This window comes from Acomys minous (assembly GCF_964271855.1).
Source record: "Acomys minous genome assembly, chromosome: 13".
NCBI lineage: Eukaryota > Metazoa > Chordata > Mammalia > Rodentia > Muridae > Acomys > Acomys minous.
In genome coordinates this window covers 85,238,746-85,264,108 of record NC_140495.1, presented here as the reverse complement: position 1 = coordinate 85,264,108, position 25,363 = coordinate 85,238,746, and the positions used below count along the sequence as shown (strand labels likewise).

Sequence of the window (25,363 nt, the reverse complement as noted above, 5' to 3'; positions counted from 1 at the left end):
TTTTTTAGGGGTGGCATTTGCATTGTTCACTAGAGGGCTAAATCATAGTACATTTCAGATGTCCTTTCTTTCTGAAAGACTTTCTGATGGGATGCTCTACCTCAAGTCTTCTTCAGAGGTTTGGTATTGTCCTGTGTCAGTTAGGGCCTGTCTGGGTCCCGTGCCTCATCTGTGATTTGTGAAACTCTACACATGCCTGCGGGCCCAACCCATGGTCAGTTCTGGTCTCCACCATGAATCTGCAGCTTTCAAGAAAACCATTGGGCACTGTGGAACTCCAAAGTACCAGCAGGCTTTGTCCAGAGCTTTCACTACAGCCATGGAGGGATACAGAACTTTCCACATACATGTGGGCCTAATTCAGAACCAAATTCCTCGTTCTTATAATGATCAAAAAATCATTCTATTTTATCATTGTCTATTGATACATAATGTTGATACATTTGTGGGATCCAAGTCAGTTGTCCCATATTATGCTCAATACTCAGACACTAGGTGTGTCTGCCTTCATGATGATATTTGGGTTGAATGTCATTAGAATGTTTCTCAGGCCATAGTATTGACACTGGGCTATGCTGCAGCAGACATAATATCAAGGACTTTTGTTGCTACTGATCCTAATTCAGAATACATACTTAACGTGTGTTCCATCCAGATCTCTTCATCTTATGAGACATTTCATCTTAGAAATCTGAAACTGTATGAATATCCTGCCTTGGTATTTTTTAACTCCTGAGTATTAGGATTTATTCTGGCTTTTAAAAAGCATATTTAAGAATGCATATTCATAACGGCAAAGGGAAGAATGAGACAGAAAAATATGAAATGACAAAATTTTTTCTTAAATTTTTTATTAAAAAAATCAAGAGTCCATAGGTGTGCCAATTTATTTATTTGTTTTCAATTTTATTCCACTCATGAATATGTCTGTTTTATGGCAATACCATGCTGCTTTTATTACTATATCTTTTTAGCTCAACTTGAAATTTGTTGTTATATATATTTGTTTATTCACTTTACATCTTAGCATCTTAGTTATAGCCCCATCCCTCTTCTCCTCTCAGTCCCAACCTCCCTCCCTCTCCCCATTTCCCATTCTATTCCTCAGAAAAAGGAAGCCCCACTTCCCATCCACCCTGGCTCATCAAGTTGCATCAGGACTGATTATGTACTCTAACCCTGTGGCCTGGCAAGATAGTCCTACCACGGGGAAGTGATCAAAAAGCTGGCAACAGAGTCCATATCAGAGACAGGCCCTGCTCCATTATTAGAGGGCCTACATGAAGTCTGAGCTGCCTATCGGCTATATCTGTGCTGGGGTCCTTCATCCAGTCCATGCACGGTCCTTGGTTCATTCTTCAGTCTCAGCAAGCCCATCTGGGCCCTGGTCAGTTGGCTATGTTGGTCTTCTTGTGAAGCTCCTGTCACCTCCAGCTCCTTCCCTCCTTCCTCCAGGACTCCCTATCTATCACCTGATGTTTGGCATTGAGTCTCAGTATCTGTTTTGAGGTGCTGCTGGGTGGAGCCTCTCAGAAGCAACTCTGCTAGGTTCCTGTCTGCAAGCATAGCAGAGTATCATTGATAGTGTCAGGGGCTGGCTCCCTCTCACGGGGCACAGGAGTGTCTTGGCATGGGCCAGGCACTGGATAGGCCTTCCCTCGATCTCTATTCTATCTGTTCTATCTTTATTCCTGCACATCTTGTAGGCAGGAGACAGTCTGAGTCAAAATTTTTGTGGACAGGTTGGTGTAACCCTCTCCCTACTAGGAGTCTTGTCTAGTTAGGGCGAGTCCTTTACAGTCTCTATGGCCCCTGCCACTAGAAGTCTCTGCTAGAGTCTTCCTCATATCCTTCCAGGAGCCTGCCTTGACTTAGGTCTCCAGCTTGTCAAAGAGATGCTCCTACACACAGTTAGTTACTCTTTTCTCTACAGGCCTTCTGTCCTTCCACTCCTGCTCTCCTGAGGTCTGATGTCCACCCTCTTCGTGTTCCCTCTCCTGTCCTTTTTCCCCCTCTCCTGTCTTGTTCCCTCTCTTTAATCATTGCCTCTGTCTAATCTATTTCCCCATCTGAGTGAGATTTAAGCATCCTCTCTTGGATCCTCCTTGTTAATTTCCTTCTTTGGGACTATACAATGCAGTATGTTATTGCTGTCCTGTATGGCTAAAATCTACTTATAAGTGAGTACATACTGTGTGTGTCTTTATGGGACTGGGTTAACTTACTCAGGATGATATTTTCTAGACCCGTCCATTTGCCTGCAAATTTCATAGTATCTTTGTTTTTAATAGCTGAATATTATTCTATTGTGTAAATGTACCACAGTTTCTTTATCCATTCTTCAGTTGAGGGACATCTAGGTTGTTTACAGATTCAGGCTGTTAGGCATAGAACTACTATGAACATAGTTGAGCAAGTGCCCTTATATGGTGGAACATCTTTTGGGTATATACCCTGGAGTGGTATAGCTGCATCTTGAAGTAGAGCTACTACCAATTTTCTGAGAAAGTGCCAGATGCATTTCCAAGTTTGTAATTTGTACAAGTTCGCACTCCCACCAGCAATGGAGGAACACTGTCTTTTCTGCATATCCTCGCCAGCATGTTATTTCACTTGAGTTTTTGATCTTAGCCATTCTGACAGGTATAAGATGGAATCTCAGAATCTGTTTGATTTGAATTTCCATCATAAGTAGGGATACTGAGGATTTCTTTAAGTCTTTTTCAGCCATTTGAGATTTCCTTTGTTGAAAATTCTGTTCATCTCTGTGTAAATTTTTTAATTGAGTTATTTTGTTTGTTAGTGTTTAATATTTTGAGTTCTTTATATACATTGGATATTAGTCCTTTATTGGATGTAGGACTGAAGAAGATTGCTTTTCCCAATCTGTGGATTGCTCTTTCATTATAGTGACAGTGTCCTTTGGCTTACAGAAGCTTTTCAGTTTTGCAACATCCCATTTATTAATTATTGATCTTAGGGCCTGAGCTGTTGGTTTTCTGTTCAGGAAGTTGTCTCCTGTGCCAACAGGTTCTAGGCCTTTCCCTACTTGCTCTTGTAATAGATTTAGTGTATCTGGTCTTATGTTGACGTTTTTCATCTACTTGGGCTTCAGTTTTCTTCAGGGTGACAAATATGGATCTATTTGCATTTTTCTACATGTAGACATCCAGTTAGACCAGCGCCATTTGTTGAAGGTACTGTCTTTTTTCATTGTATGGTTTTGGCTCCTTTGTCAAAACTCAAGGGTAGGTAGGTGTGTGGGTTTATTTCTGGGTCTTTGATTCCATTCCAATGATCAATCAGTCAATTTCTATGGCAATACCATGGAGTTTGTATTACTAGTGCTCTATAATATAACTTGTCGTCAAGGTGGAGATGTCTCCAGAATTTCTTTTATTGTATGTAATTGTTTTAGCTATTCCAGATGTTTTGTTTTTCCCTATGAAGTTGAGATTTGTTTTCAATATCTTTAAAAAAATTGTGTTGGGAATTGCATTGAATCTGTAGACTGCTTTTGGCAAGATGGCCATTTTCACTATATTAATCCTACCAGTCCATGAGCATGGGTGATCTTTCCATCTTCTGATATCTTCTTCAATTTCTTTTTCCAGAGCCTTAAAATTCTTGTCATATAGGTGGCTATTATGAGTGGTGTGGTTTCCTTAATTTTTTTTCTCAACTTCTTTGTTATTTGTGTACAGCAGGGCTACTGATTTTTTTTAATTAATCTTTTTTCCAGCTACTTTCCTGAAGGGGTTTTTCAGCTGTAGGAGTTCTCTGGTGGAATTTTTGGGGCTGCTTATGTATACAATCACATCATCTTCAAATAGCAATAGTTTGACTTCTTCCTTTCTGAATTTTATCCTTTTGATCTCCTTTAGCTGTTTTATTGCTCTAGCTGGAACTAATTAGTACTGTATTGAAGAGGCAGGGAGAGAGTGGGCCACCTTGTTTTGTCCCTAATTCTAATGGAATTGCTTTGAGTTTCTCTCCATTTAATTTGCTATAAGCTTTGGCTTGATGTATGTAGCTTTTACGATGTTTAGGTAAGTGCCTTGTATCTCTGGTCTCTCCAAGACTTCTATCGTAAAGGGGTGTTGGATTTTGTCAAGGGCTTTTTCTGCGTCTAATGAGATGATCATGTGATTGCTTTCTTTCCGTTTGTTATGTGGTAGATTACATTGATGGGTTTTCATATGTTGAAACATCCCTGCATCTGTGGGATGAAACCTATTTGATCATGGTGGATGATGAATTTGATGTGTTCTTGTATTCAGGTTAATAGTATTTTATGAAGTATTTTTGCATCAATTTTCATAAGGGAAATTGGTCAGAAATTCTCTTTCTTTGTTGAGTCTTTGTATCATTTGGGTATCAGGGTAACTGTGGCATCATACAATGAGTTTGGCAATATTCCTTCAGCTTCTATTTTGTGGAGCAGTTTAAGGAATATTGGTATTAGCCCTTCTTTGAAAGTCTGGCAGAATTCTGCACTAAAACTATCTAGTGCTGGTATATTTTTGGTTGGCAGACTTTTCTTGACTGCTTCAATTTCCCTATGGAATATAGGACTGTTTAAATTGTTTACCTGATCTTGATTTAACTTTGGTAGATAAAAATCTATCAAAAATTCATCCATTTCTTTTAGACTTTCCAATTTTGGTGAATACAGGCTTTTGAAGTAAGACCTAATGATTCTTTGGATTTCCTCAGTGTCTGTTGTGCCTCTCTTTTCATTTCTGATTTTGTTAATGTTGGGTACTGTCTCTCTGCCTTTTAGTTAGGTTGGCTAGAGGTTTGTCAATCTTCTTGATACTATCAAAGAACCAGCTCTCATTTTCATTGAGTCTTTGGATTATTCTTTTCACTTATTTATTGATTTGTCTTGAGTTTGATTATTTCTTGCCATCTGTTCCTCTAGGCCGTGTTTCCCTCTTTTCTTTCTAAAGCTTTCAGGTGAGCTGTCAAGTTTCTAGTATGGGACCTCTCCAATTTCTTTATGAATGCACTGCTTTCATGGTGTGTCATCAGTATAGGTATCATTGTATCTTCATTTTCTTTGAATTTTAGAAAGTCTTTCATTTCTTTCTTCCTTGACCCATTGGTCACTGAGCAGGGAGTTGTTCTGTTTCCATGTGTGTACAGGCTCTTTGTTATTTCTGTTGTTGCTGAGGTCTATGTTTAATCCATAGTGGCAAGTTAAATAACAATGGGTTACTTCAATTTTCTTATATCAGTTGAGGTTTACTTTGTGACCAACTCTATGGTTGATTTTGGAGAATGTTCTGTACAGTGTGGAGAAGTAAGTATATTATTTTGTGTTTGGGTGAAAAGTTCTGTAGACATCTATTAGGACCATTTGATTCATGACCTCTGTTAGTGTCATTATTTCTCTAATTAGTTTTGATGATCTGTCCATTCATGAGTGTGTGTATTTGGGGCTTAGATGTTCAGGATTTACATGTCTTCTTGGTGCATTTTTCCCTTGATGAATACGAAGTGTCCTTCCCATGCTTCTATTTTATTAGATACTACAATGGCTACTGCAGCTTGTTTCTTGGGTCTATTTGCTTGAAAAATCTTTTTCCATCCCTGTACTCTGAGGTAATGTCTATCCTTGTTGCCGAGGTGTTTCGTTTATGTAGCAGAATGTTGGATACTCTTTACACAAGCCATTCTGTTAGCCTGTGTCTTTGTATTGGAAATTTGAGACCACTGATGTTGATGGACATTACTGATTAATAACAGTTCCTTTTAATTGTCGTGTTGGTGGTGATAGTCTGCTTGTGTGCTTGTGATCTTTTGGTTTTTCTGGTGTTATCTATATCTCTGTCTGTCTGTCTGTCTGTCTGTCTCTCTCTCTCTCTCTCTCTCTCTCTCTCTCTCTTCCTCTCTCTCTCTCTCTCTCTTCCTCCCTCCCTCCCTCCCCATCCCCGCCCCCTGTGGCTGTCCTCAAACTCACTATGTAGGTGAGGGTAACCTTGATCTTCCTTCTATCTCAGTTCTGGAATGATACAAGTATATCCTTCTATGCCTGGGTGGCTCTTCACACAACACATCTTATGGAGTTTGTATAAAGACGAGCATTCGCTATCATACTTTCATGCAGCCATTTCCACTCCCCTATGCTCTCTCTATTTATCTTCCTGCTGAGCTGGAGATCCCATTGGCCTCCAGTGTCTCCATAGTTTCACTTTCTTGATAAAACCACATAGTAGAAATCACCTAGTATGGCCCACTTTCACACAGGGTTCTTGTATTTGTTAGTGGGTGTTGAGATTTTCCACATGTCTTATTGTTACTTCACAGAGTGTCATTTTCCATTTAGTCTTTGGAGATAAAAGCAAAATTTCAGAAAACATTCTTACCTTGACCTGCTTCAAGAGTTACCTGCAGCCCTCCTGACCTTCATGAAATAAATCCATGGAAAAATCTCAACACATTACCAGTATGTTGGTCACTCCAGAATGGAAAGGGAGTGTGGGCCTCCAGTTCTTTGGGAGGGAACTGTTGGTCAACAGCCCACGAGGGCAGGAGGAGCAGAAGGTGAGGGGCAGGGCTCAAAAGACTCAGAGCACAGTGGAAATGACTTCTGGAAACCACCTCAGCAAGACAGTCCAACTTTATTTGGGGTTAAAAAATACTTTATAGTCCTTGGGGAGTGCATGGGGGCTCCCAGAATAGGTGTACCTATATGGTTAGAACCAGGAATTCCAAAGATGCCTGATTTGAGTTTGGCATCACTCTCCTATCATATGATTTGGAGCACAGTACCTGATTATCCTATAGGTGCAGGAAGAGGAGAGCTAGAAGGGAACTATGGCAAAGGCCATATATCAGATGTGGTCAGGGGCATCTATGCCTAAAAGTACTCTCCAGATGAGGTCGAGAAAAGTGTAGGAGGTCCTGCTGGAGAGAGAGAGTCCTCCATCAATCACCAAGCTCAGAAAGGCTATCCGGACTGTGAGGGCTGCAACCTCAAACAGAAGGGTCCTCAAACAGGAGAGAACATGTTCTTGAAGGATAGCTGCCATGTGTGCTTTCTTTATCCCAGAGCCCTTTCTAGTTTGGAAGCCTCAAATAGACAAGACCTTAAATGGACCTTCTCAAGTCACAAAACGCTGCTGAGTCCAGAACAGCTGGCCCAGCAGAGCCCACTGATGCAGGAACCAGGGCACTATCCCTCCCACATTCCCAGACATATCTGTAGCTGCCTATAAACAACTAAATGCTTGGCCTTGGATGTTAAGATTAAGATGCCATGCTCTTAATCTGGATAAAGGAGATTTATTGTGGGAAAGGGGAAAGGGGGAGGAAATGTAAGGGAGCCCTTGACAGAGAGAAATAAAGAGAGACAGAGAGACAGAGACAAAGAAAATAAGAAAAAGAGGAGTAAGAGAGCATGGAGTGGCTGGCATGTACTTTTTACTGGTGGCAGCCATAGGTGATGACATTAGATGTTGCCAGGCCCTTGAAATCAGGCTAGTGGGGCCACCTGTATGTTAGCATTAGGAATGGAAAGCAAGGCGATAAACTTCACTAGGAGGAAGAGGAAGGCTAGATATCTCAGTGTAGGACCACACAACTGCACTATGACAGGAAACAGCTGTCAAGCTACAGTACAGCATGCTCTCGCCTGTGCTGCTGGGTCACTCTGTGTGCTATAAATGACAGAAGAGTTTTCAGAGAACATATATCTCTTATAAATGGTGTGACTATTACCATTACTTTGATAAACTCATATGCAACACTGAGAACTATGGGTGACAGTGTGAACCCTCATTCTGCAGATAACTATCCTACCTCCAAAATCATCTGAAATCTTATAAGCTAAGCTTATCAGTATGGTAACTGCGATCTCTCACTTACATACCTGATAAAACTGAATCCACATACAAACTTCCTCACTAATACATTAAACTCTGACTGCAAGTTTCACCTGTTAGATTTTTCTGTGTATCAAACCCTTAGCCACATAAGCATTTGCTAAACATGTCAATATCATTCTTATGAACTTAGAATAAAATCAGAAATGCTATGGCTGATGTGTTACAGTTCTATAATTTTATATAAGGAAGGTTGTGAGTGTGTGTGTCTATGTAGTCCAGACTGCCCTCAAATTCAAAGTCCCCTTCCTTCAGCCTCCAAGAGCTTGGAATATCTACAGTTATATAACATACACATAAATCGATGTAAATTTAATTCTAAGGTTTCAAGAAATCAAAACAAAGTTGTTCATCATAGAAATATGTCTCGTCATTCTATTATGGACACATTTGTGATCCTGCTTGGAGGTTAATGATAACGGCCTGGAGACGTCTGTTAGCCTTTTTCCTGGGGGCAGTCCCTCAGCTAGCCACCTAGGCTCAACCCAGCTCCCTTGCCACTGCATCTCTACCCCCCCCCCACTGGCTCTCTTTGATGCTGCTCTCCCTCACCGCTCTGCTCCAGTTCCCCTCCAAGCACCAGCCTTCAGCTCTTTATTCAACCAAAGCTCTCTCCTTTTGTACACACAAAAAAAGGCTTAAGAGCATAGTGAGAAACATTCTACAGCTTACTCCCTCTGAACTAATCAGTACGCCTTTTGTAGCCATACAAAAGCACAGCATGCTCTAGCCTTTGCTGCTGGATCACTCTGTGTGCTATAAATTACAGCAGAGTTCTCAGAGAACATCTACCTCTTATAAACAGTGACCATTACCATTCCTATATTACTATATTACTATATGAAACACTGAGAAGTGTGGGTGAAAATATGAACCTTTGCTGCCTTTGGCCAGATTGAGAGCTATGTGACCTCTCTCAGGGCAGCTGGATTTGAATATGACAATTTTAGAGAATTATTGATCACGCTGTTTACATCTTTTTGGGAAGGTGAAGAAACAACAAACATTTACATACAGGAAGCAGGTCTTGTGGAGCTACAGAAAGTACCATACTGCACATCCTGCCAGTACAGTTCCTGTAGCTGCCAGCACCTGGCACAACTGAATTACAGGGGCACACATTCACAGCGGTTCATTCAATACATGCGAGGGTAGATTGCCCCCACACCACTGGGTTTGTTCCCCAAGAAAGATCGGATAGTTTTAGGTGGTGGTTGCTCTTCAGCTGAGCCCTATCACTGCTAAAACCCTTATCACTACAGACTTCAGAAAGACTTCTGTCAGTCAGACTGCAACACCATGACCCTTCAGTGAACACCGTTCCATAGAAAGGGAATGTAACAATGTAGTTCATGCAGTCATGTCTGTACACTATGAACTATTTAATGATCCCACCTCCACCTGCTTTGGCAATTATTTGCATCTATTCCACTCCGTGTTCCCTGAAACTCACAGGAAGCCACGATCTATGGCACAAACCATGTCTTTGCCTGTTTGTAGGGCCTCAGACCGGCTGCTTCCAAGCAGCCAACACACACTGGCAGATTCCTTCATAGCTGTCTTCCTCCTGGTAGCTGTCCCCTCAGAGATGTTTGTTTCTTTAAACCAAGTTACTCCAAATGCTCCACATGCCTACAATTTTACTTTTCTTGCTCAGTGAACACAAAAGATGCCAGTAACTCTTCTGACCCCCTGACAGATTGCTTTCATGGTTAAGCTTCAGTATCGAAATTAACATGAGTTCACATTCTTAACAGCATCTGTCAAGTCCCCATTCTAAGATGTCATTAGAAAAAATGAAAGACCTCCACCTTGACGAGCAGCACCTCAAGCCTGAGACCAAAGAAGTGAATGGCATCCTCATGTCCAAGATGATGAGTGATAACTGGGACAAAATCTGGAACTTCCAAGCAAAGCCGGATGACCTCCTCATTGCAACCTATGCAAAGGCAGGTGGGTGCAAGGAATGGTCCCAGGAAAAAACCACGTACACAGAGCAAGTGCTTCCTGAAGTGGACATCTTGATTAAAATGGATGTGTGGGGCTTTATCTGGGCAAGTCCCGGGAAACAAAACAACCAGCCCAACTTCTAAGTGTCAATGCCACAGCCTACAGCATCCTCCTTTCATTAAGTTCTTGAAGGAAAGAGATGGCTCAACCATCACATGCCCCCAAAGACAGAGGGAAACTACAAAGTGTTGACACAAACATTACAAAGCACATACTCTGGGAAATAAGATGGAAATTCTTGGGGTAAATTCCGCTGCCCAGGCCTCCTTTCTCTATACACCTCTCCAGCACCTAACCTGCTCTTTCTAATGGCCTAGATCGGCAAGGACTTGGGCACTTGCAGCCTGTAAGTACTACTAGGAGCCCTTGCACACCTACTGTGGGAAAATAGAGAAGGAAGTGTTACTAGAATCCTAGGATCAGAAAGACAAGGCACGCCAGGGGCCTGCTCGGGGAAGGAAACTCAGGAACCTAAGATAAGCATGGAAAAACCTGCCAATTTGTTTCTCCTCCCGCCCCCCCCCCCGGGAAACATTGGTGAATGACTAGTGGGGGCTTCCCCCCCCCATATCATTTGTTTTTGTCACCCCACACAATGTGATGGGATTAACAGTTTGGACATTTGATTTAGTAATAGGGACTTTTGACATCAAAATGCAGCTATATTTTTGGAAAGGGCCCTTAAAGTGCTCCATATTGGTTAGCATCTCCACTCCGGTTACTCACTGGGCTAATATCTAGCTTAAGAGTTTCTAAACAGAGCCTCTGGGTGCTATAGGCTCTCTGTCTGGCTTTCACTGGACATGTGGCTTCCCCATACTGAACTTAAGCATGCACTTTTTCTTAGAACAGAAATTTTGGATGTGCCCACATGAAAATCACGAAGTTACCTGCAAGGCCATCTGGACAATGGTCTGTCTCTCTCTGTCTCTCTCCTTCTCCCCCATGTCCCTCTTCCTTTCTCTTACCTCTCCTCTCTCCCTCCCTCTGTGTCTGGCTTTGATACAGTATTTCTTTCAGCACCTCTGACCCTACATGCACTCCCAGGTGTAAGAAACCTGCCCTGGTCTCCTCCAGACCGTGCTTAATTCTTAGGGCAGGTGAATTCTATTCTTATTTCCATTCTTCATGGCCAAACTGCCATAGTTCTACCCAACTGCATCTCTCTGGCCTTTCAGCAATAAGTAAGCAGCCCTCCTGTGCGCTCCTCCAGAACATTGTCCCCTCTCCAGTCTTGCTGTGGCAATGCTATCTTTTGGCTATGTTTATGCCTAGTGTGTTGGGTTTACCTATTAGAAACAGCCACACTAAAAGCAGTTACTGTATCTTGGTGCAAGAAAGACTAAAATCTGTAACCTTGAAAATGGAAGTATCTCTTAATTTGAAAGAGACGAGTAGGTAGGCAAGAAGGAGTGTCTGTCATGGCTCCTCCAAAAGGAACGTCAACTTATTAAAGCAAGTGCACTCTGATTCAATCCACACTTGCCTGGCCCCATATTTATTCACTCAAACTCCATTTATGGAGGACAACTTACTTTACTGAATGCCAGGGAGTAAGAACACAGAGAAACCATAAGAAAGCATACGCTACAAGCACACAGTGGCAAGGAGCACATGACCCCACCCCCCCCACACACTCACACAATATGCAGAGAATGTAACAGGTGAGTCAATTACATCTAGAACCCAGCAAATCTGAGCACAGCTGTGTATATATGCAATTGACTTAAAAAGAATTGAATTGTGCCATGAGTTGGCAGAACTGAAAATAACTGATGCTTCTAGGTACCACCTGGACACAGGAAATTGTAGACATGATCCAAAATAATGGGGATGTGCAAAAGTGCCAGCGGGCCAACACCTATGACCGCCACCCTTTCCTTGAGTGGACCTTGCCTCCACCCCTTAACTCAGGTAAGTTCCCCCAACTTGGGTGCAGGGGACTATAATCATTGTGCAGCATCTGTTTTCATCCCAGAGGAAGATCATTTCTATAGTCTTCATTCTAAAACATACTTTCAAATGGTACCAGAAAGGAGTCTGAAAGCAGCCTAGGTCAACACAAGGCAGATAGCTCATGGTGTGCAAGCATCTGAAGTGCCATGCCTATGTAACATGCTCAGTGAAGGAGGGCAAGTTCGTAGGTGGGGTAATCAATTCCTGGAGCTGAGGGCCAGTGCTCTCTCACTGGCCTCCCTAGGCTCTTATTCTTATCTAGAAGGCACCCACCTTAAGGACCAGGGATCTTTTCCTCAGGGATTTTAGTGGTATTCCCAAATGAAATTAAAAAACAAAAACAAAAACCTGAGAGGTCTGATTAAGTCAAATTATATGGTGCCTTTACTTACTACCGGCAGGGCTAACCCAGACAGAGTGGCAAGAGGCAGCCACAACCCCCAACATGTTTGAGTTTTCAAAGGCAAGAACTGCAATTGCTACGTATACAACAAGGAAGTATTGTTTACAGAAGTGGAGGGACAACAGTTTAGGGCTCAGGAATTTCTTATAGCTTTGAGGTCAGGAACACACTGTATAGGACTTTATGGCTGGTCCAGAGACCAGTTTACTCAATGTAGCTTTAGCACTTAAAGTATTCTTAGGCTACTTTCACAGGAGGCATAACTATAGTTCACTGCCACTACAAAATAAATAAGAAGTTCTAGTGACTACCCCAGTCCACCTTCAGGATCCTGACATGGAATCTAAAGTTTAGGTAAAGGGCAAGAGGTACGTATACCTAAGTAGAAGGGTGGTGTAGTTCCATCTGTCACTGTGTAGGACCCTCTAGAATTAACTGGAAAGCTGCCCTGAAGAAGAAGGGAGACATAAATCTTCTATATGTAAGACTATAGTCAATCATTTGCCCAATACAATTTCCAGTGTTTAACACAACGTTGGATCCACATAGCTGGGGAGAAAAAAACCTAGCTAAACAGTATGATCTTACTTCCTAGGTCTGGATCTGGCTAACAAAATGCCTTCCCCTAGAACCTTGAAGACTCATCTGCCCGTCCAGATGGTGCCACCTTCCTTCTGGAAAGAAAACTCAAAGGTAAGACCAGCTCAATTTCATTCATTAAAAACAGAAACAACCAGTGGAAACTATAGGACAGGTGGCAGCATTACCCCAAAACCTATGTATTCATTTTTACACCCACCTTTCCTTCAGAATATTACTGCTGAGTACCATTTGAAATGTTCATAGAGGATTCTGATCATCTGCCCACTAACCTGTGCTAAGTGAGAAAAATCAATTATACAAAACAAGAAGTTTCTGGCTGAAAGTAGAATGTTAGTTTGGAACCCCTATGAAGCAGGGGCCAAAAAGATATAAATGAAAGAGCAGTCTATCTGGGAAAAGGAAAACAAGACAGTGCATTTGGGGATTGTTGGGACCCTACAAAGAAAAAGCCAGATGGATCTGAAAACACAGGTTGTACTATAGCACCAGGCAATATTGAACAAAGCTTTTCAGAGTCTTGCTAAAACCAACCATCAGAGAGCCTTACCTGCCTCAGGATTTCTACTGTACCAACTCCTTAGCCAACAGTATCTTTTTTTGATATATGGCCTTGTCCAGAACATGGTAATTGGTCAGCAAAGGCTATCTGACCTTGTAGACCCAACTTCAGAAGAGCCACATACAACACACACACACCTATTTAGTCATAACACTAACACTCTTTGTAAAATCAGTCTGATGCATCCTGAAAGCTTCCTTGATGGCAGTCCCTTTCTTTATCCACTTAGATGTGAATAATAAATGACTTCTAATATCTTTGCCTAAACTCTTCATTTCATGATGGTATTGTAGGTGTAACCATGGCTACTCAATGCTACTGTATCTTAGGCAACAGAACTTGGGAATGTTACTACTGCCAAATGGGCCTTGCAGGTGTGATTAAGGATGTAATGAACAACCCAAATTATCTGGGCCCTAGATTTCACCATAGAGGCATATATAAAAGAAGCAAGTAGGAACAGCAAATATAACAACCAAAGCAAGAAGAAAAAGTGATCCTAATAAAGGGTCAGCAGATAAGAAATACAGGTAATTTTCAAAGCTAGAATGATAAGAAAACACATTTCCCTAGAGTCAACAAAAAGAAACAGCTCTGTTGACAACTTTACTATTGGCCAATCAAACATGGCCTCCAGGTATCCAAGTTAATACACCTAATTTTCATCACCCACTACATGTATAATAATTTGTTACAGAACCAACTAGAAACTAATATATATCATCATACTCTTATAAATTATATTTGACTTTGATTCCATATTGTAAGCTCTCTTGCATATATACCCTGTGCCTAGGATTTCTCTTGTATCGAGTCTCTCAGATCTGAATATAATACCCAACACAAAAACACTGTGTAAAACAAGGGTTGACAATTAAATCGGGAAGCTTTGTCTGGAATACAGGAGGCCTTGGGGAAAAAAAAAAAAATATATATATATATATATGATAAATATAGTACCTCACACTTTTTGGGTTCCTAAGTTCTTTCATAAACACTGGATAGAAATGTGGTATCAAGAATGGAAGTAGAGAAACAGTAAATCAGGACTGAGAATATTGGCAAAAAATACAGTTGGCAAACACACACTCTGGTAATTCATCAGAAGGAAAACTGACGATTGAGGCAACAGACAAACGTGCTTAAGAAAACACCAGTGTGCTTGTATCAGACAAGAAGCTTTGCAGTATTACTTACAGTAAAATGCCTGGCACAAGGTACTGATGAGGTAAGGAAGGTTTATTTTTCTGGAGGTTCAATTTTAAGATTAGGCAGCCTATTGATTGAGCCTCTAGCAAGAGTAGCATATGCTGTGGAAGTGAAGTCCAAAGTGAGAGGTTGAATCTCAAAGTAGAAATAAAAGATATGGGAGGGTCAGAAAGAAAGAGGGAGAGAAAAGGAGAGGTCCACAGTATCTTTGGATTGTACAGCCCAAATCCCCTGTGGATCTTCCTTTGGGCCCTGTCTCTGAAATGGCCACAGTCCCTCCTTGTAGCACGACCCTGGAGATCAAGTCTACATCTGGCCATTTGGGGGGAAGTTGCTCATATCAGTCCTTAGCAGTCACTCTCTCCACTAACACTAGTGAAAACATACACAGCCATGCACTAGAAATGGAGTCAGGTAATAAGGAAAGAAAGGGAACAGACAGCAAGACAAGAAGACAAGGTGTTACCTCCCTTTGTCAGATTATACCACTGTCTTCTTTACACAAAGATGGCCTCACGATTCTCTCCAAGGGGGACTTAACACTGGCACAAGAGAATGAAAAGCAAGGAAACAAATTCATATGTAAGGTTGGCATTCATCTTACAGGTAAGAAGTGGGTAGCTCGCAGCCTGAGCTTCTCCCATCCTGTATCCTACTTAGGTTCTTTGTTAAGCAAAAACTAGAGAGGACTTTCCTGTGGTGAGAAACACCATATTCCATGGCCTCAATGTTCTGTTCTCAAAATTCTTATCTTGAAATTCTAACTCATATGTTGATGAGATTAGGAGGTAGGTCTTTAGTGATCATGTTGTGAATGTGAGGCCCTGTGAATGATGTAGGGGCTCTTACTTAAGATCTGTGAGGAAGCAGGCCTTACTGCAGACAATGCTCCCTTTATTTTAGATTCTTCAGCCTCCAGAACTGTGAGACATTACTTTCTGTTGTGTATAAGGCGCCCAGTCTGCAGAATTTTCTTGCAGCAGTATGACTTAAGTAAGGCTACACAGGTAGCTTCCTTATTCTCCAAGTTAGTTTAGGGGAACAGTACCGTTTATCTCACAAACCACAACACCTTTAAGATTAAAAAGGAATATAGTTAGTAATAATGTTAAGACTACAGCTATAGAGCCGGGCGTGGTGGCGCACGCCTTTAGTCCCAGCACTCGGGAGGCAGAGGCAGGTGGATCACTGTGAGTTCGAGGCCAGCCTGGTCTACAAAGTGAGTCCAGGACAGCCAAGGCTACACAGAGAGACCCTGTCTCAAAAAACAAAAACAAAAACAAAAGACTACAGCTATAGGGCTGGAGAGATGGCTTAGAAGTTAATAGCACTGGTTACTCTTCCAAAGGTCCTGAGTTCAATTCCCAGCAACCACATGAAGGCTCACAACCATCTGTAATGGAATCTGGTGGCCCCTTCCGGCATGCAGGTATACATTCAGGCAAAGCACTGTATATACAATAAAAAAAATCCTTTAAGAAAAGACTACAGCTATAAATTGGAATGATTTGAGCAAATTATAAAAGGTAGTCATGTTGATGATAAGAACACATACATACCCAATTCCTCCAACATATTAACCTGTTGTATACAACTGTTACAAAGAACATGAGTGTCCATACTGAATAAGGATAATTTTCTCTCTTGTTTCCTCTTTCTTTCTGATTCCCTTTACTTGACAAATCTAGATTATCTATGTGGCCAGAAATGCCAAGGACTGCCTGGTATCCTACTATCATTTCTCAAGAATGAATAAAATGCTGCCTGACCCAGGTACCCTGGAAGAATACATTGAAACATTCAAAGATGGAAAAGGTGAGTGAAAGAAAATGAAGGTATCCTATTTCCTATCCCATTTGATGACAACAGACAAGATTTTCAGTAGATATTTGCATCCCTCAAGGTCATTCAAGGAAGTACATGGTATACTCTGTCAAGGTCATCTATAATTACTTTAGTAAAGAGACTATTGACAGATGTGAGCAGAATTTGTGAAAGTCAGCAAGAGATCTTGGGGTTTCTGGGGTACACTAGCCCCTGTAGTTATCAGAGGGACCCTCACTAGTAACTGAGAGCTTTGACAGTGGCAAGAGTCAACCACAGTGACCAACAGGAAGTACACCAAGGAAATAAATGCACCATCCTCAAAAAACTTCACAATGTCTATTTGAATGAAGTCCAACCATAAGCTAAGTTCCACATTTTGGACAAGGTTGACAGAGCCAGTAAAAAATGACCAGTGCCACGTGAGGTGGCCTACACCTTTAATCTCAGCACTCAGGAGGCACAGGCAGGCAGATCTCTGCAAATTCAAGGCCAGCCTGATCTACAAAGCGAGTCTAGGACAGTCAAGCCAACCCTGTCTCAAAAAAAAATGTCTAGCATACATCTTACCACTCACCATCACAGAGAGCGAAGTTGTCCATATACCTGGTAGTAAGATATTTCCTCAAGTTTTTTTCAAAATCATCCTGCTAGGAGATAATATATATTACATTAAAAATAATATTATATATAAATAATTATTATAATTGCCCACGTGCCACGGATGAGGCAAGAAAAAGGTGTTGAACTCAGTCATAAAACAACCCTGCACATCAGAGAGAGTTAAAGGATGGGAATAAGGAACAAGGAATTAAGAATGTACCTTGTCATCTCCCTCAAAACTCTTACAAAAGGAAGAGGCATCAAAAGCATCTAAGAGCCAAGGACACTGAATGATTACAAGGAAACTAACTTCTGGACACAGCAATTGTGAGACTATTCATAAGTGCAGTGAAAGTCCAACCCATGCAAAATCTTAACATTAAGAGAGAAATTGAATATAGAATTCCTCACCTAACAAATGAGCTACTGGCTGGAAAATAATGAATCAGTTTTCTCTATAATCCAATGGAAGACACTATATCCAAGAACATTTGGGGAGTACAAATTTTCCTTGGTGGGAATAAAAAGACACAAAGTTGGGTGGGAAGAGAAGGAGTTCTACATCTGGTAAGACTTGGGGAAGAGGACTGGACTGAAAATTTTTCGTGTGTCTGTGTGCCTGCATGTGTGTGTGTGTGTGTGTGTGTGTGTGTATGTCTATGTGTGTATGTGTCTGTGTGCCTGCATGTGTGTGTGTGTGCGTATGCATGTGTGTGTGTGTGTGTATGTGTGTGTGTGTGTGTGTGTGTGTGTGTGTGTGTGTGTGTAAATCTATCTTATGAAAGTTAGAATTCTATTCAGGAACTTTGCATTTTGTTTGTATTTATTAATTTTCCTCTTATTTGACACAGCCATCCTCACTTGATACATTTTAAGGTGACAGTGACACCCTCTCTTTCCTCCTCAGTGCTGTGGGGCTCCTGGTATGACCATGTAAAGGGATGGTGGGATGTGAAAGACCAACGTCGTATTCTGTACCTCTTCTATGAAGACATGAAAGAGGTGAGGACAGAGTCATCTCCACTGCATTTTCCCACAGTCTCATATTCAAATATCTCAGTGACACCCTGGGATGTAAGATTGTTTGCAGAATACTTTTTTTTTCTGTTATTGAATGTCTATGATTTACACATCATGCACCCAAGTCCCTCTCCTCCTCCAGTAAAATAAACAAACAAGAAAACAAAAAATCTTGTCACAGAAGCGTATCATGCAGAATAGCTTTTTGTCCACATGTTTACTTTCAAATGTTCATTGCTACAAGTCATGGGTCTGGTTTGAGTCCTACACTATCATTACCAGATCCTCACTGAGATTGCTGTCAGATATCCCATTGTTGGTGTGCCAAAGAAATTCTTAATCTTTGAATCTGCAGATCCCTTCATGTGTTCCAGCAGGTCATACATAGGGTAGATGTTGGGGTGGGATCCACTCAGAGCCCTGGATCATGGCCAGCTCCCTTGTCCTCAGGGCAGGGACCACTCTCTTATTCTTATGTCATCGTGGCAGGGCCAGCTCTCCTGCTCCCATGTCCTCAAGGCAGGACCTGCTCTCCTGCTCCAGTGTCATCATGGCAGGGCCAGCTGTTATCATGCCAGTGCTGGCTCTCCTGCTCCCATGTCCTCAGGGCAGGGTCTGCTCTCCTGCTCCCATGTCCACAGGACAGGGCCAGTTCACTTGCTCCTGAGTCATCAGGGCAGGGCTGGCTCACCTGCTCCCATGTCCTCAGGGCAGGGATGGCTCACCCACTCCCATGTCCTCAGGGCAGGACCCACTCTCCTGCTCCAGTGTCATCTTGGCAGGGCCAGCTGTTATCATGGCAGGGCCGGCTCTCCTGCTCCCATGTCCTTAGGGCAGGGCCAGTTCATCCACTCCCATGTCATCATGACAGGGCCAGCTCACTTGCTCATGTGTCCTCAGGGTAGGGCCAGCTAATCTGCTCCCATGCCATCAGAGAAGGGCTAGCTCACCACTTCCATATCATCAGGGTAGGGCCAGCACTCCAACTCCTGTGTCCTCAAGGCAGGGCCAGCTCTCAGGCTCCCATGTCCCCAGGGTTGGCTCACCTGCTCCTGCGTCCTCAGGGCCAGCTCTCCTGTTCTTGTGTCCTCAGTGTCAGCTCTCCTGTTTCCATGTCCTCAGGGCCAGCTCTCCTGCTCCTGTTCAATTTGCTAGATTGTTGCTGGCCATCAAGGCCTGGATGGCCTCCTACTCCTGTGGGTACTGGATCTTGTGGGCCATCAAGCAGGTGGCAAATGGTGGCCCTCAAAGTCTTCGTTCAGTAGCTCGCAGAAACCACTGATGTTGGCCCAGCTCAGCTTCCTGTCCTGGGGAACCTGTGGCTCTGTTGATTTGCACCTCCAGAGTGAGTCTCTGGTTCCATAGCGTGCTCCATCCACCATGGGCCCTGCCTCAGAGCTGCCCCTAGTAACCACCTCTGCATGATCCAGTTCTCTTCACTGAGCATGGCCCCAAGGCCTGTGAGAGGAGATCTGTGAGGCCTGTGGTATGAGTGGTACAGTCTTTGCTCAGGCTCCATTCGAACAGCACCCTGTCCTCGAATGTCATCTTCTTGGCTGCACTGCACTGGGCTGCAACCTGAAAAGCTGCTGTGCCCTGGGGTCCCTGGGAGCTCACTGAAGCGTGGTTCCATGTTCCTGTGGTGGGAGGGCACAGGACGATCCACATGACAGGATTTCCTTCTTTCTGAGAAATACCACCACTGTGGTTTGAAGCTCTCAGTATGGTCCTCAGGTGGCTGTGCAGTCACTGCTGTTCTGCGGATCAGACACAGTGTGAAATCGATGCCATCTTGGATGATCTCAGCTTGGGTATTTCTAATACATTGCATTAAGTGTTTCCTCCCAATGAGGCCACTCTCAGGGGTAAACATTTCTGTGTAGCTCTGGAACACAATCACCCTCCTCAGAATGTAATGAGGACCTCATTTTTTGAACTGCGCAGACACCACAGGGACCCACCACCACCCTTGCAGAATACTCTTTTTTTAATATATTTTTTAATTTATTCATATTACATCTCAATGATTATCTCATCTCTTGTATCCTCCCATTCTTCTCTCCCTCCCATTTTCCCCCTACTCCCCTCCCCTATGACTGTGACTAAGGGGGATTTCCTCTTCCTGTATATGCTCATAGGGTATCAAGTCTCTTCTTGGTAGCCTGCTATCCTTCCTCTGAGTGCCACCAGGCCTCCCCATCCAGGGGAAGTGGTCAAATATGGGGCACAAGAGTACGTGTGAAAGTCAGACCCCACTCTACACTCAGCTGTGGAGAATGTCCCACACAGTTGCAGAATACTTTTAAGGACATCCTCATGTCCATGACACTCTGCAATTCAGTTTTCCCCTAGAAACTCCGCAACTCAATTTTTCTTTAGAAGCTGTAACTACTTGTTTGGCTTCTAAGTTTTGTTTTGTTTTGTTTTTCTTTCTACTCCTAGTTTTCACAGTATCTTTCCTCCTCAGAAAACAGAACAAATTTTGCAGTCAAATCAAGTTTACAGACACTGTTAAGCCATGTTTCATTATCTTAAAAAATATGTTGTCTATTTCATAAAGCAATGGTAGCGATTTATTCAGTCATAGTTGCTGAGTACAAAATGGTTAGCTTCTTTCTCCATCTTCCACACCCCTACAGTCCAACATTAACTAAACTCTAGTCCATGTGAATACTAGTAGTAAAGACACGCACAGTGGGACACTGGAGTGACCTCTCTGCTTGCTTCAGTGTGAATGAGCAAAGTGGAAGCCCCACGTGCCCACGGAATTGTAGTTCTTAGAAAATAACATAGCCTCATGGCAAAATAAAGTGGCCTATTAGTTTATACTTATAAAGCTCTGAAACGCAAGGCTTGGGGCCATTCCAGCTAGGAAATTCCTGAGAATTGTCCTGACCAAAGTCCATCTCTTGGTCAGTATTTAATATTTAATGAAGCTTGCTTAAAATTTGGCCTAAAAAGGTAGAGTTGTTTGGGTTTTTTTTTTCCTGGCAAATCTCAGAATTAACAGAGTACAGACCTATACTCACAGGCCTGTGGATTGGTATATTGTGTTACAATACCCCATCTATACCAGAGCTAAGAAGTCCAGCATGTGTTTACCAGAAGCTTTCGTTCCTTATCTTTTATCACAATGAGGCAAGCTGTAAGCCTTTACAACCTTGTCTGAGCCAACTTAATAACGCTTTTATTTATTCTCTTATTAGATGTCTCATAACTCACAACCTCTTTTTGCTGTCTGTTATATTCCAACATTAGTCACACAAGTCGCCAGAGCCGCTGCTTCCTGTGATTTCCATACAATCCCTGACACCCAGGATACAGCATAGCTTCCCTCCCAAGGTTTCAGGTCCTATCTCTGGGGACATTTGACCCCCTGCTACAAGTGAATCTCCTGGAAGGCAGAATTTGAACTTGAGATAGTCAGTGCCCTGCACTGAAACTACTTAAAATAAATTTCAGCCAGCCCCTTGATACGTCCTTTTCCAAATACTGTTCGTCAATACTGACTAAACAGCATCTCTGAAGGAAGACCAAAATGATTTATTTTGTGTAACTGTTTCATATACAGGACCCTAAGCGGGAAATTGTGAAGATAATAAAATTTCTGGAAAAAGACATATCACAGGATGTTCTAAATAAAATCATCTATCATACCTCTTTTGATGTAATGAAGCAAAATCCAATGGCCAACTACACCACTCTACCCTCCAACATCATGGACCACTCCATCTCCCCTTTCATGAGGAAAGGTAGGTAAGACTGGCATCCTGGGGTGTCAAATAAGTCTTGTGGTCCTATAGCCTACTAATATTTTCCACCGATGTCCCATGCTACCTGACTTAGCTAACAGCTGTAGAGTTGGAGAGGTGGCTTGCGTACCTGTCCATCTTGGTGCAGGTCCTAGTGGTGAATGATCACTCCTCCCCCTGCACCTGCAGCAATCCCTGAGATTTCACTTTGTTTCAGGAATGCCTGGAGACTGGAAGAACTACTTTACTGTTGCCCAAAGTGAGGCTTTTGATGAAGACTACAAGAAGAAGATGGCAGGGAGTACTCTCACTTTCCGCACAGAGATCTGAGAGCAAATGGGGTAGAGGGGGCGCCCTAGATTTCCTGACTACTCTTTAGCCAAATGAGCCTCATGTTAAAGTATATTTAACATCTTAATTCCATTGCCGGGCTGTTGCATGGTTCTGTGGGTCCTATATCCTATTTCATCAAAATGTTATCGGACTCTGTACAGTATGATTTCAGTTACATTGTATGATTATTCCCATTGATACCTACCCCACAACCATGTACTTTCCTGCACATTAGGGGGGAAATGGAACACCATACCCTACAGTTGTCTCTTAGAGGCAAAACTCATGAATAGAGCACCACACAGGAGAACAGGATTTCAACATAAGAAAGCACATTTAAAAGGCAGAGAATAAGAAGTGAGCACTGAGCATAATAGGATAGCTGGCTTCCTTAACAACTGTTGTTGTCAATTGTATGATATTATAACAAAACACCTAGTTAGTTTATACAGAGTAAAAAGTATATTTCTTACTATTTTGAAGGCTGAGTAACTAAAGAAAAGGGACCACATTGGCAAGACTCCCTCTTTTTCTAATGTAGAGGTTCTCTGTCTGATTGAACACCTGTATGCCAGAAGAGGGCACCAGATCCCTTAATAGATGGTCATAAGCTACCATGTGGTTTCTAGAAATTGAATCTAAGACCCCTCCCTGGAGGAGCAGCCAGTATTCTTAGCCATTGAGGCATCTCAACAACCTGGCAAGAGCCTTCTTATTGCCTCCTCCCATGATGGAATCTGGAAGGTAAAGAGGGGTTTGGAAGGGGGTCAAATTCATGATTTTGCCAAGAACCTGTGATAAATAACTCATTCCCACGATGATGTGCTTATGCCTAACTCCACTGCCCTGGTGACTCAGTTTCCAATACGTGAACACTGCTAGATGTTCAAACCTCAGCAGTGGTTCAAGAATGAAACTCCCCACTCCAAGAGCCATAGACACAAAAACCCCAACACCAGGCATAAAACTTTGCTTTTTGAATTCTCAAGGTTGTCTGAGAGAACTCTAAAACAGTTACCCTCAGTTGCCTCCCAAAGGCAAAAGGCCAAGTCCCTATTTCTGGTGCCACCATGCACTTTGGACCATACATACAAACCAGAAGGTCTGAGCTGGAGCTGTCCTGAAAGAGCATGCCCTTAGTAATGTGGGGCTATCGTTTTTGTTCAAGCAAGGCAGGGTTAATTTTTCCAAACGGTTAGATAAACTTTAGGCAATATGTACATCAGAATTTAAGTAGTCAATGCCCCCATCTCCATCAATCACTATACATTATCTCAAATTCAATTTACAGTGTCTGTTCCTTCTGAGTTGCTGTCCTTACTTTAACAGTAGACACCACTTCAGGCTTGAAGTTCATTATCATTGAACATTTGAACAAATAAATTATGTATTCGGTTTTCTACAATCGCACCGCACAGGTAAGAGAATCGCTCCCACGCAAACATGGCTTTCAGGTTAAATAATGTGAATTTTGAGGAGGGAGTTTATGTCTTGGAACTCATGTTATCAGCAAGCAGGTAAACTTATACTGTATATAAAATGCAAATGTTTGATTAACACAGATAGGGGCTATGCTATTCTACTGCCAGATCCAGCCATGTACTACTGCTGCTCTTTTTACTATTATAAATAAAATCATGGATCTCTTATGACTAACTATATTAAAGAGTTGATTCCTGACAAATGACTCAATCAGAAAATTTCTTCTTAAGATTTTTTAACTACTATCTTAAAAAGTAGAAGCAATAGTGCATTTACATGTACTATGTACACGCACATATGTACACCTAGGAACACAATAGCTCACACAATCACAGAAGGGAGAAAGTGCAACATTTACAGAGTTTATGTCCCACCTTTAGTTTAAAGGCCAGCAGACTTCATAGAAAAAAGAGTGAAAGGCTGTGGGAAGCAGTGTGCTGTGAAGTGTCTCACTATATAGCACTTGTGTAGCAGGCATAGGGTCCTGTGTCTGATCCTGATCACTCAAAAATCAAGTAAAAGTTAATCAAGAGAGTATTAGTCTCTCACAATAGCTAATTATTTCAGGGATTCAGCTGATTGGATAAGGCCCATACATATACATTACAGAACATAATCTTTTTATTCAATCTACCAGTTTAAATATTAATCATATCCAGAATCAATCTTCACAGAAATTGCCAAAGTAATGTTTAACCAAATATTTAGGCACTCCATGGCCCAGTCAATTTGCCATAGAAAAATAATTATAATAAGCAGCAAAGCTTAAATGTCAAAACCACTCAAGGGTAATACCTTACATTCCAGAAACTTCCATGATCATGTGGTAAGTAAGAACCACGTCCAGAAGAGTTTGGGTGCCTCTTTGACCTTTTCTAGCCTCTTTCTTTCTTTAGAAATATGTGCTTGTTCTATAGCTATTTGCTCCATGTAGAACACTCCATACTGGTGAGAAAGACATTAAGACAGAAGACGTAACAACTCAAAGGCTCAGGAAGTCCATGAAACATAGCAGATGTACAAAGATCCTCTTTCTTCAGGGATACATAAACAATAAAAACACTGAGGACATTCCCTCAATGTGTCAAAATGCCTACAAGAATCCAGAGACCATCTGGGTTGCAGTTTTCATGCATTGTCATACATACTGTTGTAGACTTTAATGATGTCGCTGTCTTTGGGTTGTTTATGTTTCTATAAGTAAATCCAATAAACTTACTGTTTCACCAAGTTGGACATTGTTGTTGTTACTACTTTGATCTGTTATTGGTTCCTGATATAGAGTGAATAGACATTTGTTCAGTACTCCCTGTGAAAAGTGTCATACAACAATTTCCCTCAGCTAGGACTGTATAGGAGCCCTGTAATCCGTTGCCCACTGTCTTCTCCTGTTTCTTTAACCTTTATTGTTCTCTACTTCCAGATTATTCTTGAAAAGCAGCACCATGTATGACATTCTCATGCCCAAAACCCTTTGAAGATCACTATCAGATAACGATACAGACCTTAACACGTGGCTAGATTGATGCATGGTATTATGACCACCTTTATACTACGTATTTTAAACACAAGTGATTTTCAAATATTCAAATATTAGAGTCACAGAGTCCTAAAGAGATTTTGTTTGTGTGGGTTATAACTTTTCTATATTGTAAATTAAAACTGAGAAACTGCTAAGCTCAAGACTAAGCTTTACTAGTTCCACTTGGCATCAAAATAA

At 42.0% G+C, this 25,363-nt stretch overlaps 1 protein-coding gene across 2 annotated transcripts in view; it reads left to right on the top strand.

Annotated features, from left to right (window-relative positions):
- SULT1C3 (sulfotransferase family 1C member 3) overlaps positions 1-25,018 on the top strand; it is a 54,305-nt gene extending 29,287 nt beyond the window's left edge. For both annotated transcript variants that reach the window (XM_084754684.1, XM_084754683.1), the window contains exons 2-8: positions 9,647-9,842; positions 11,685-11,813; positions 12,854-12,951; positions 16,318-16,444; positions 17,964-18,058; positions 21,648-21,828; positions 22,046-25,018. In XM_084754684.1, the coding sequence (XP_084610810.1) occupies positions 9,671-9,842; positions 11,685-11,813; positions 12,854-12,951; positions 16,318-16,444; positions 17,964-18,058; positions 21,648-21,828; positions 22,046-22,158 (915 nt within the window). In that variant the 5' untranslated portion in view covers positions 9,647-9,670 and the 3' untranslated portion in view covers positions 22,159-25,018. The remainder of the gene's footprint in view (positions 1-9,646; positions 9,843-11,684; positions 11,814-12,853; positions 12,952-16,317; positions 16,445-17,963; positions 18,059-21,647; positions 21,829-22,045) is intronic.
- Positions 25,019-25,363: the final 345 nt, after the last annotated feature.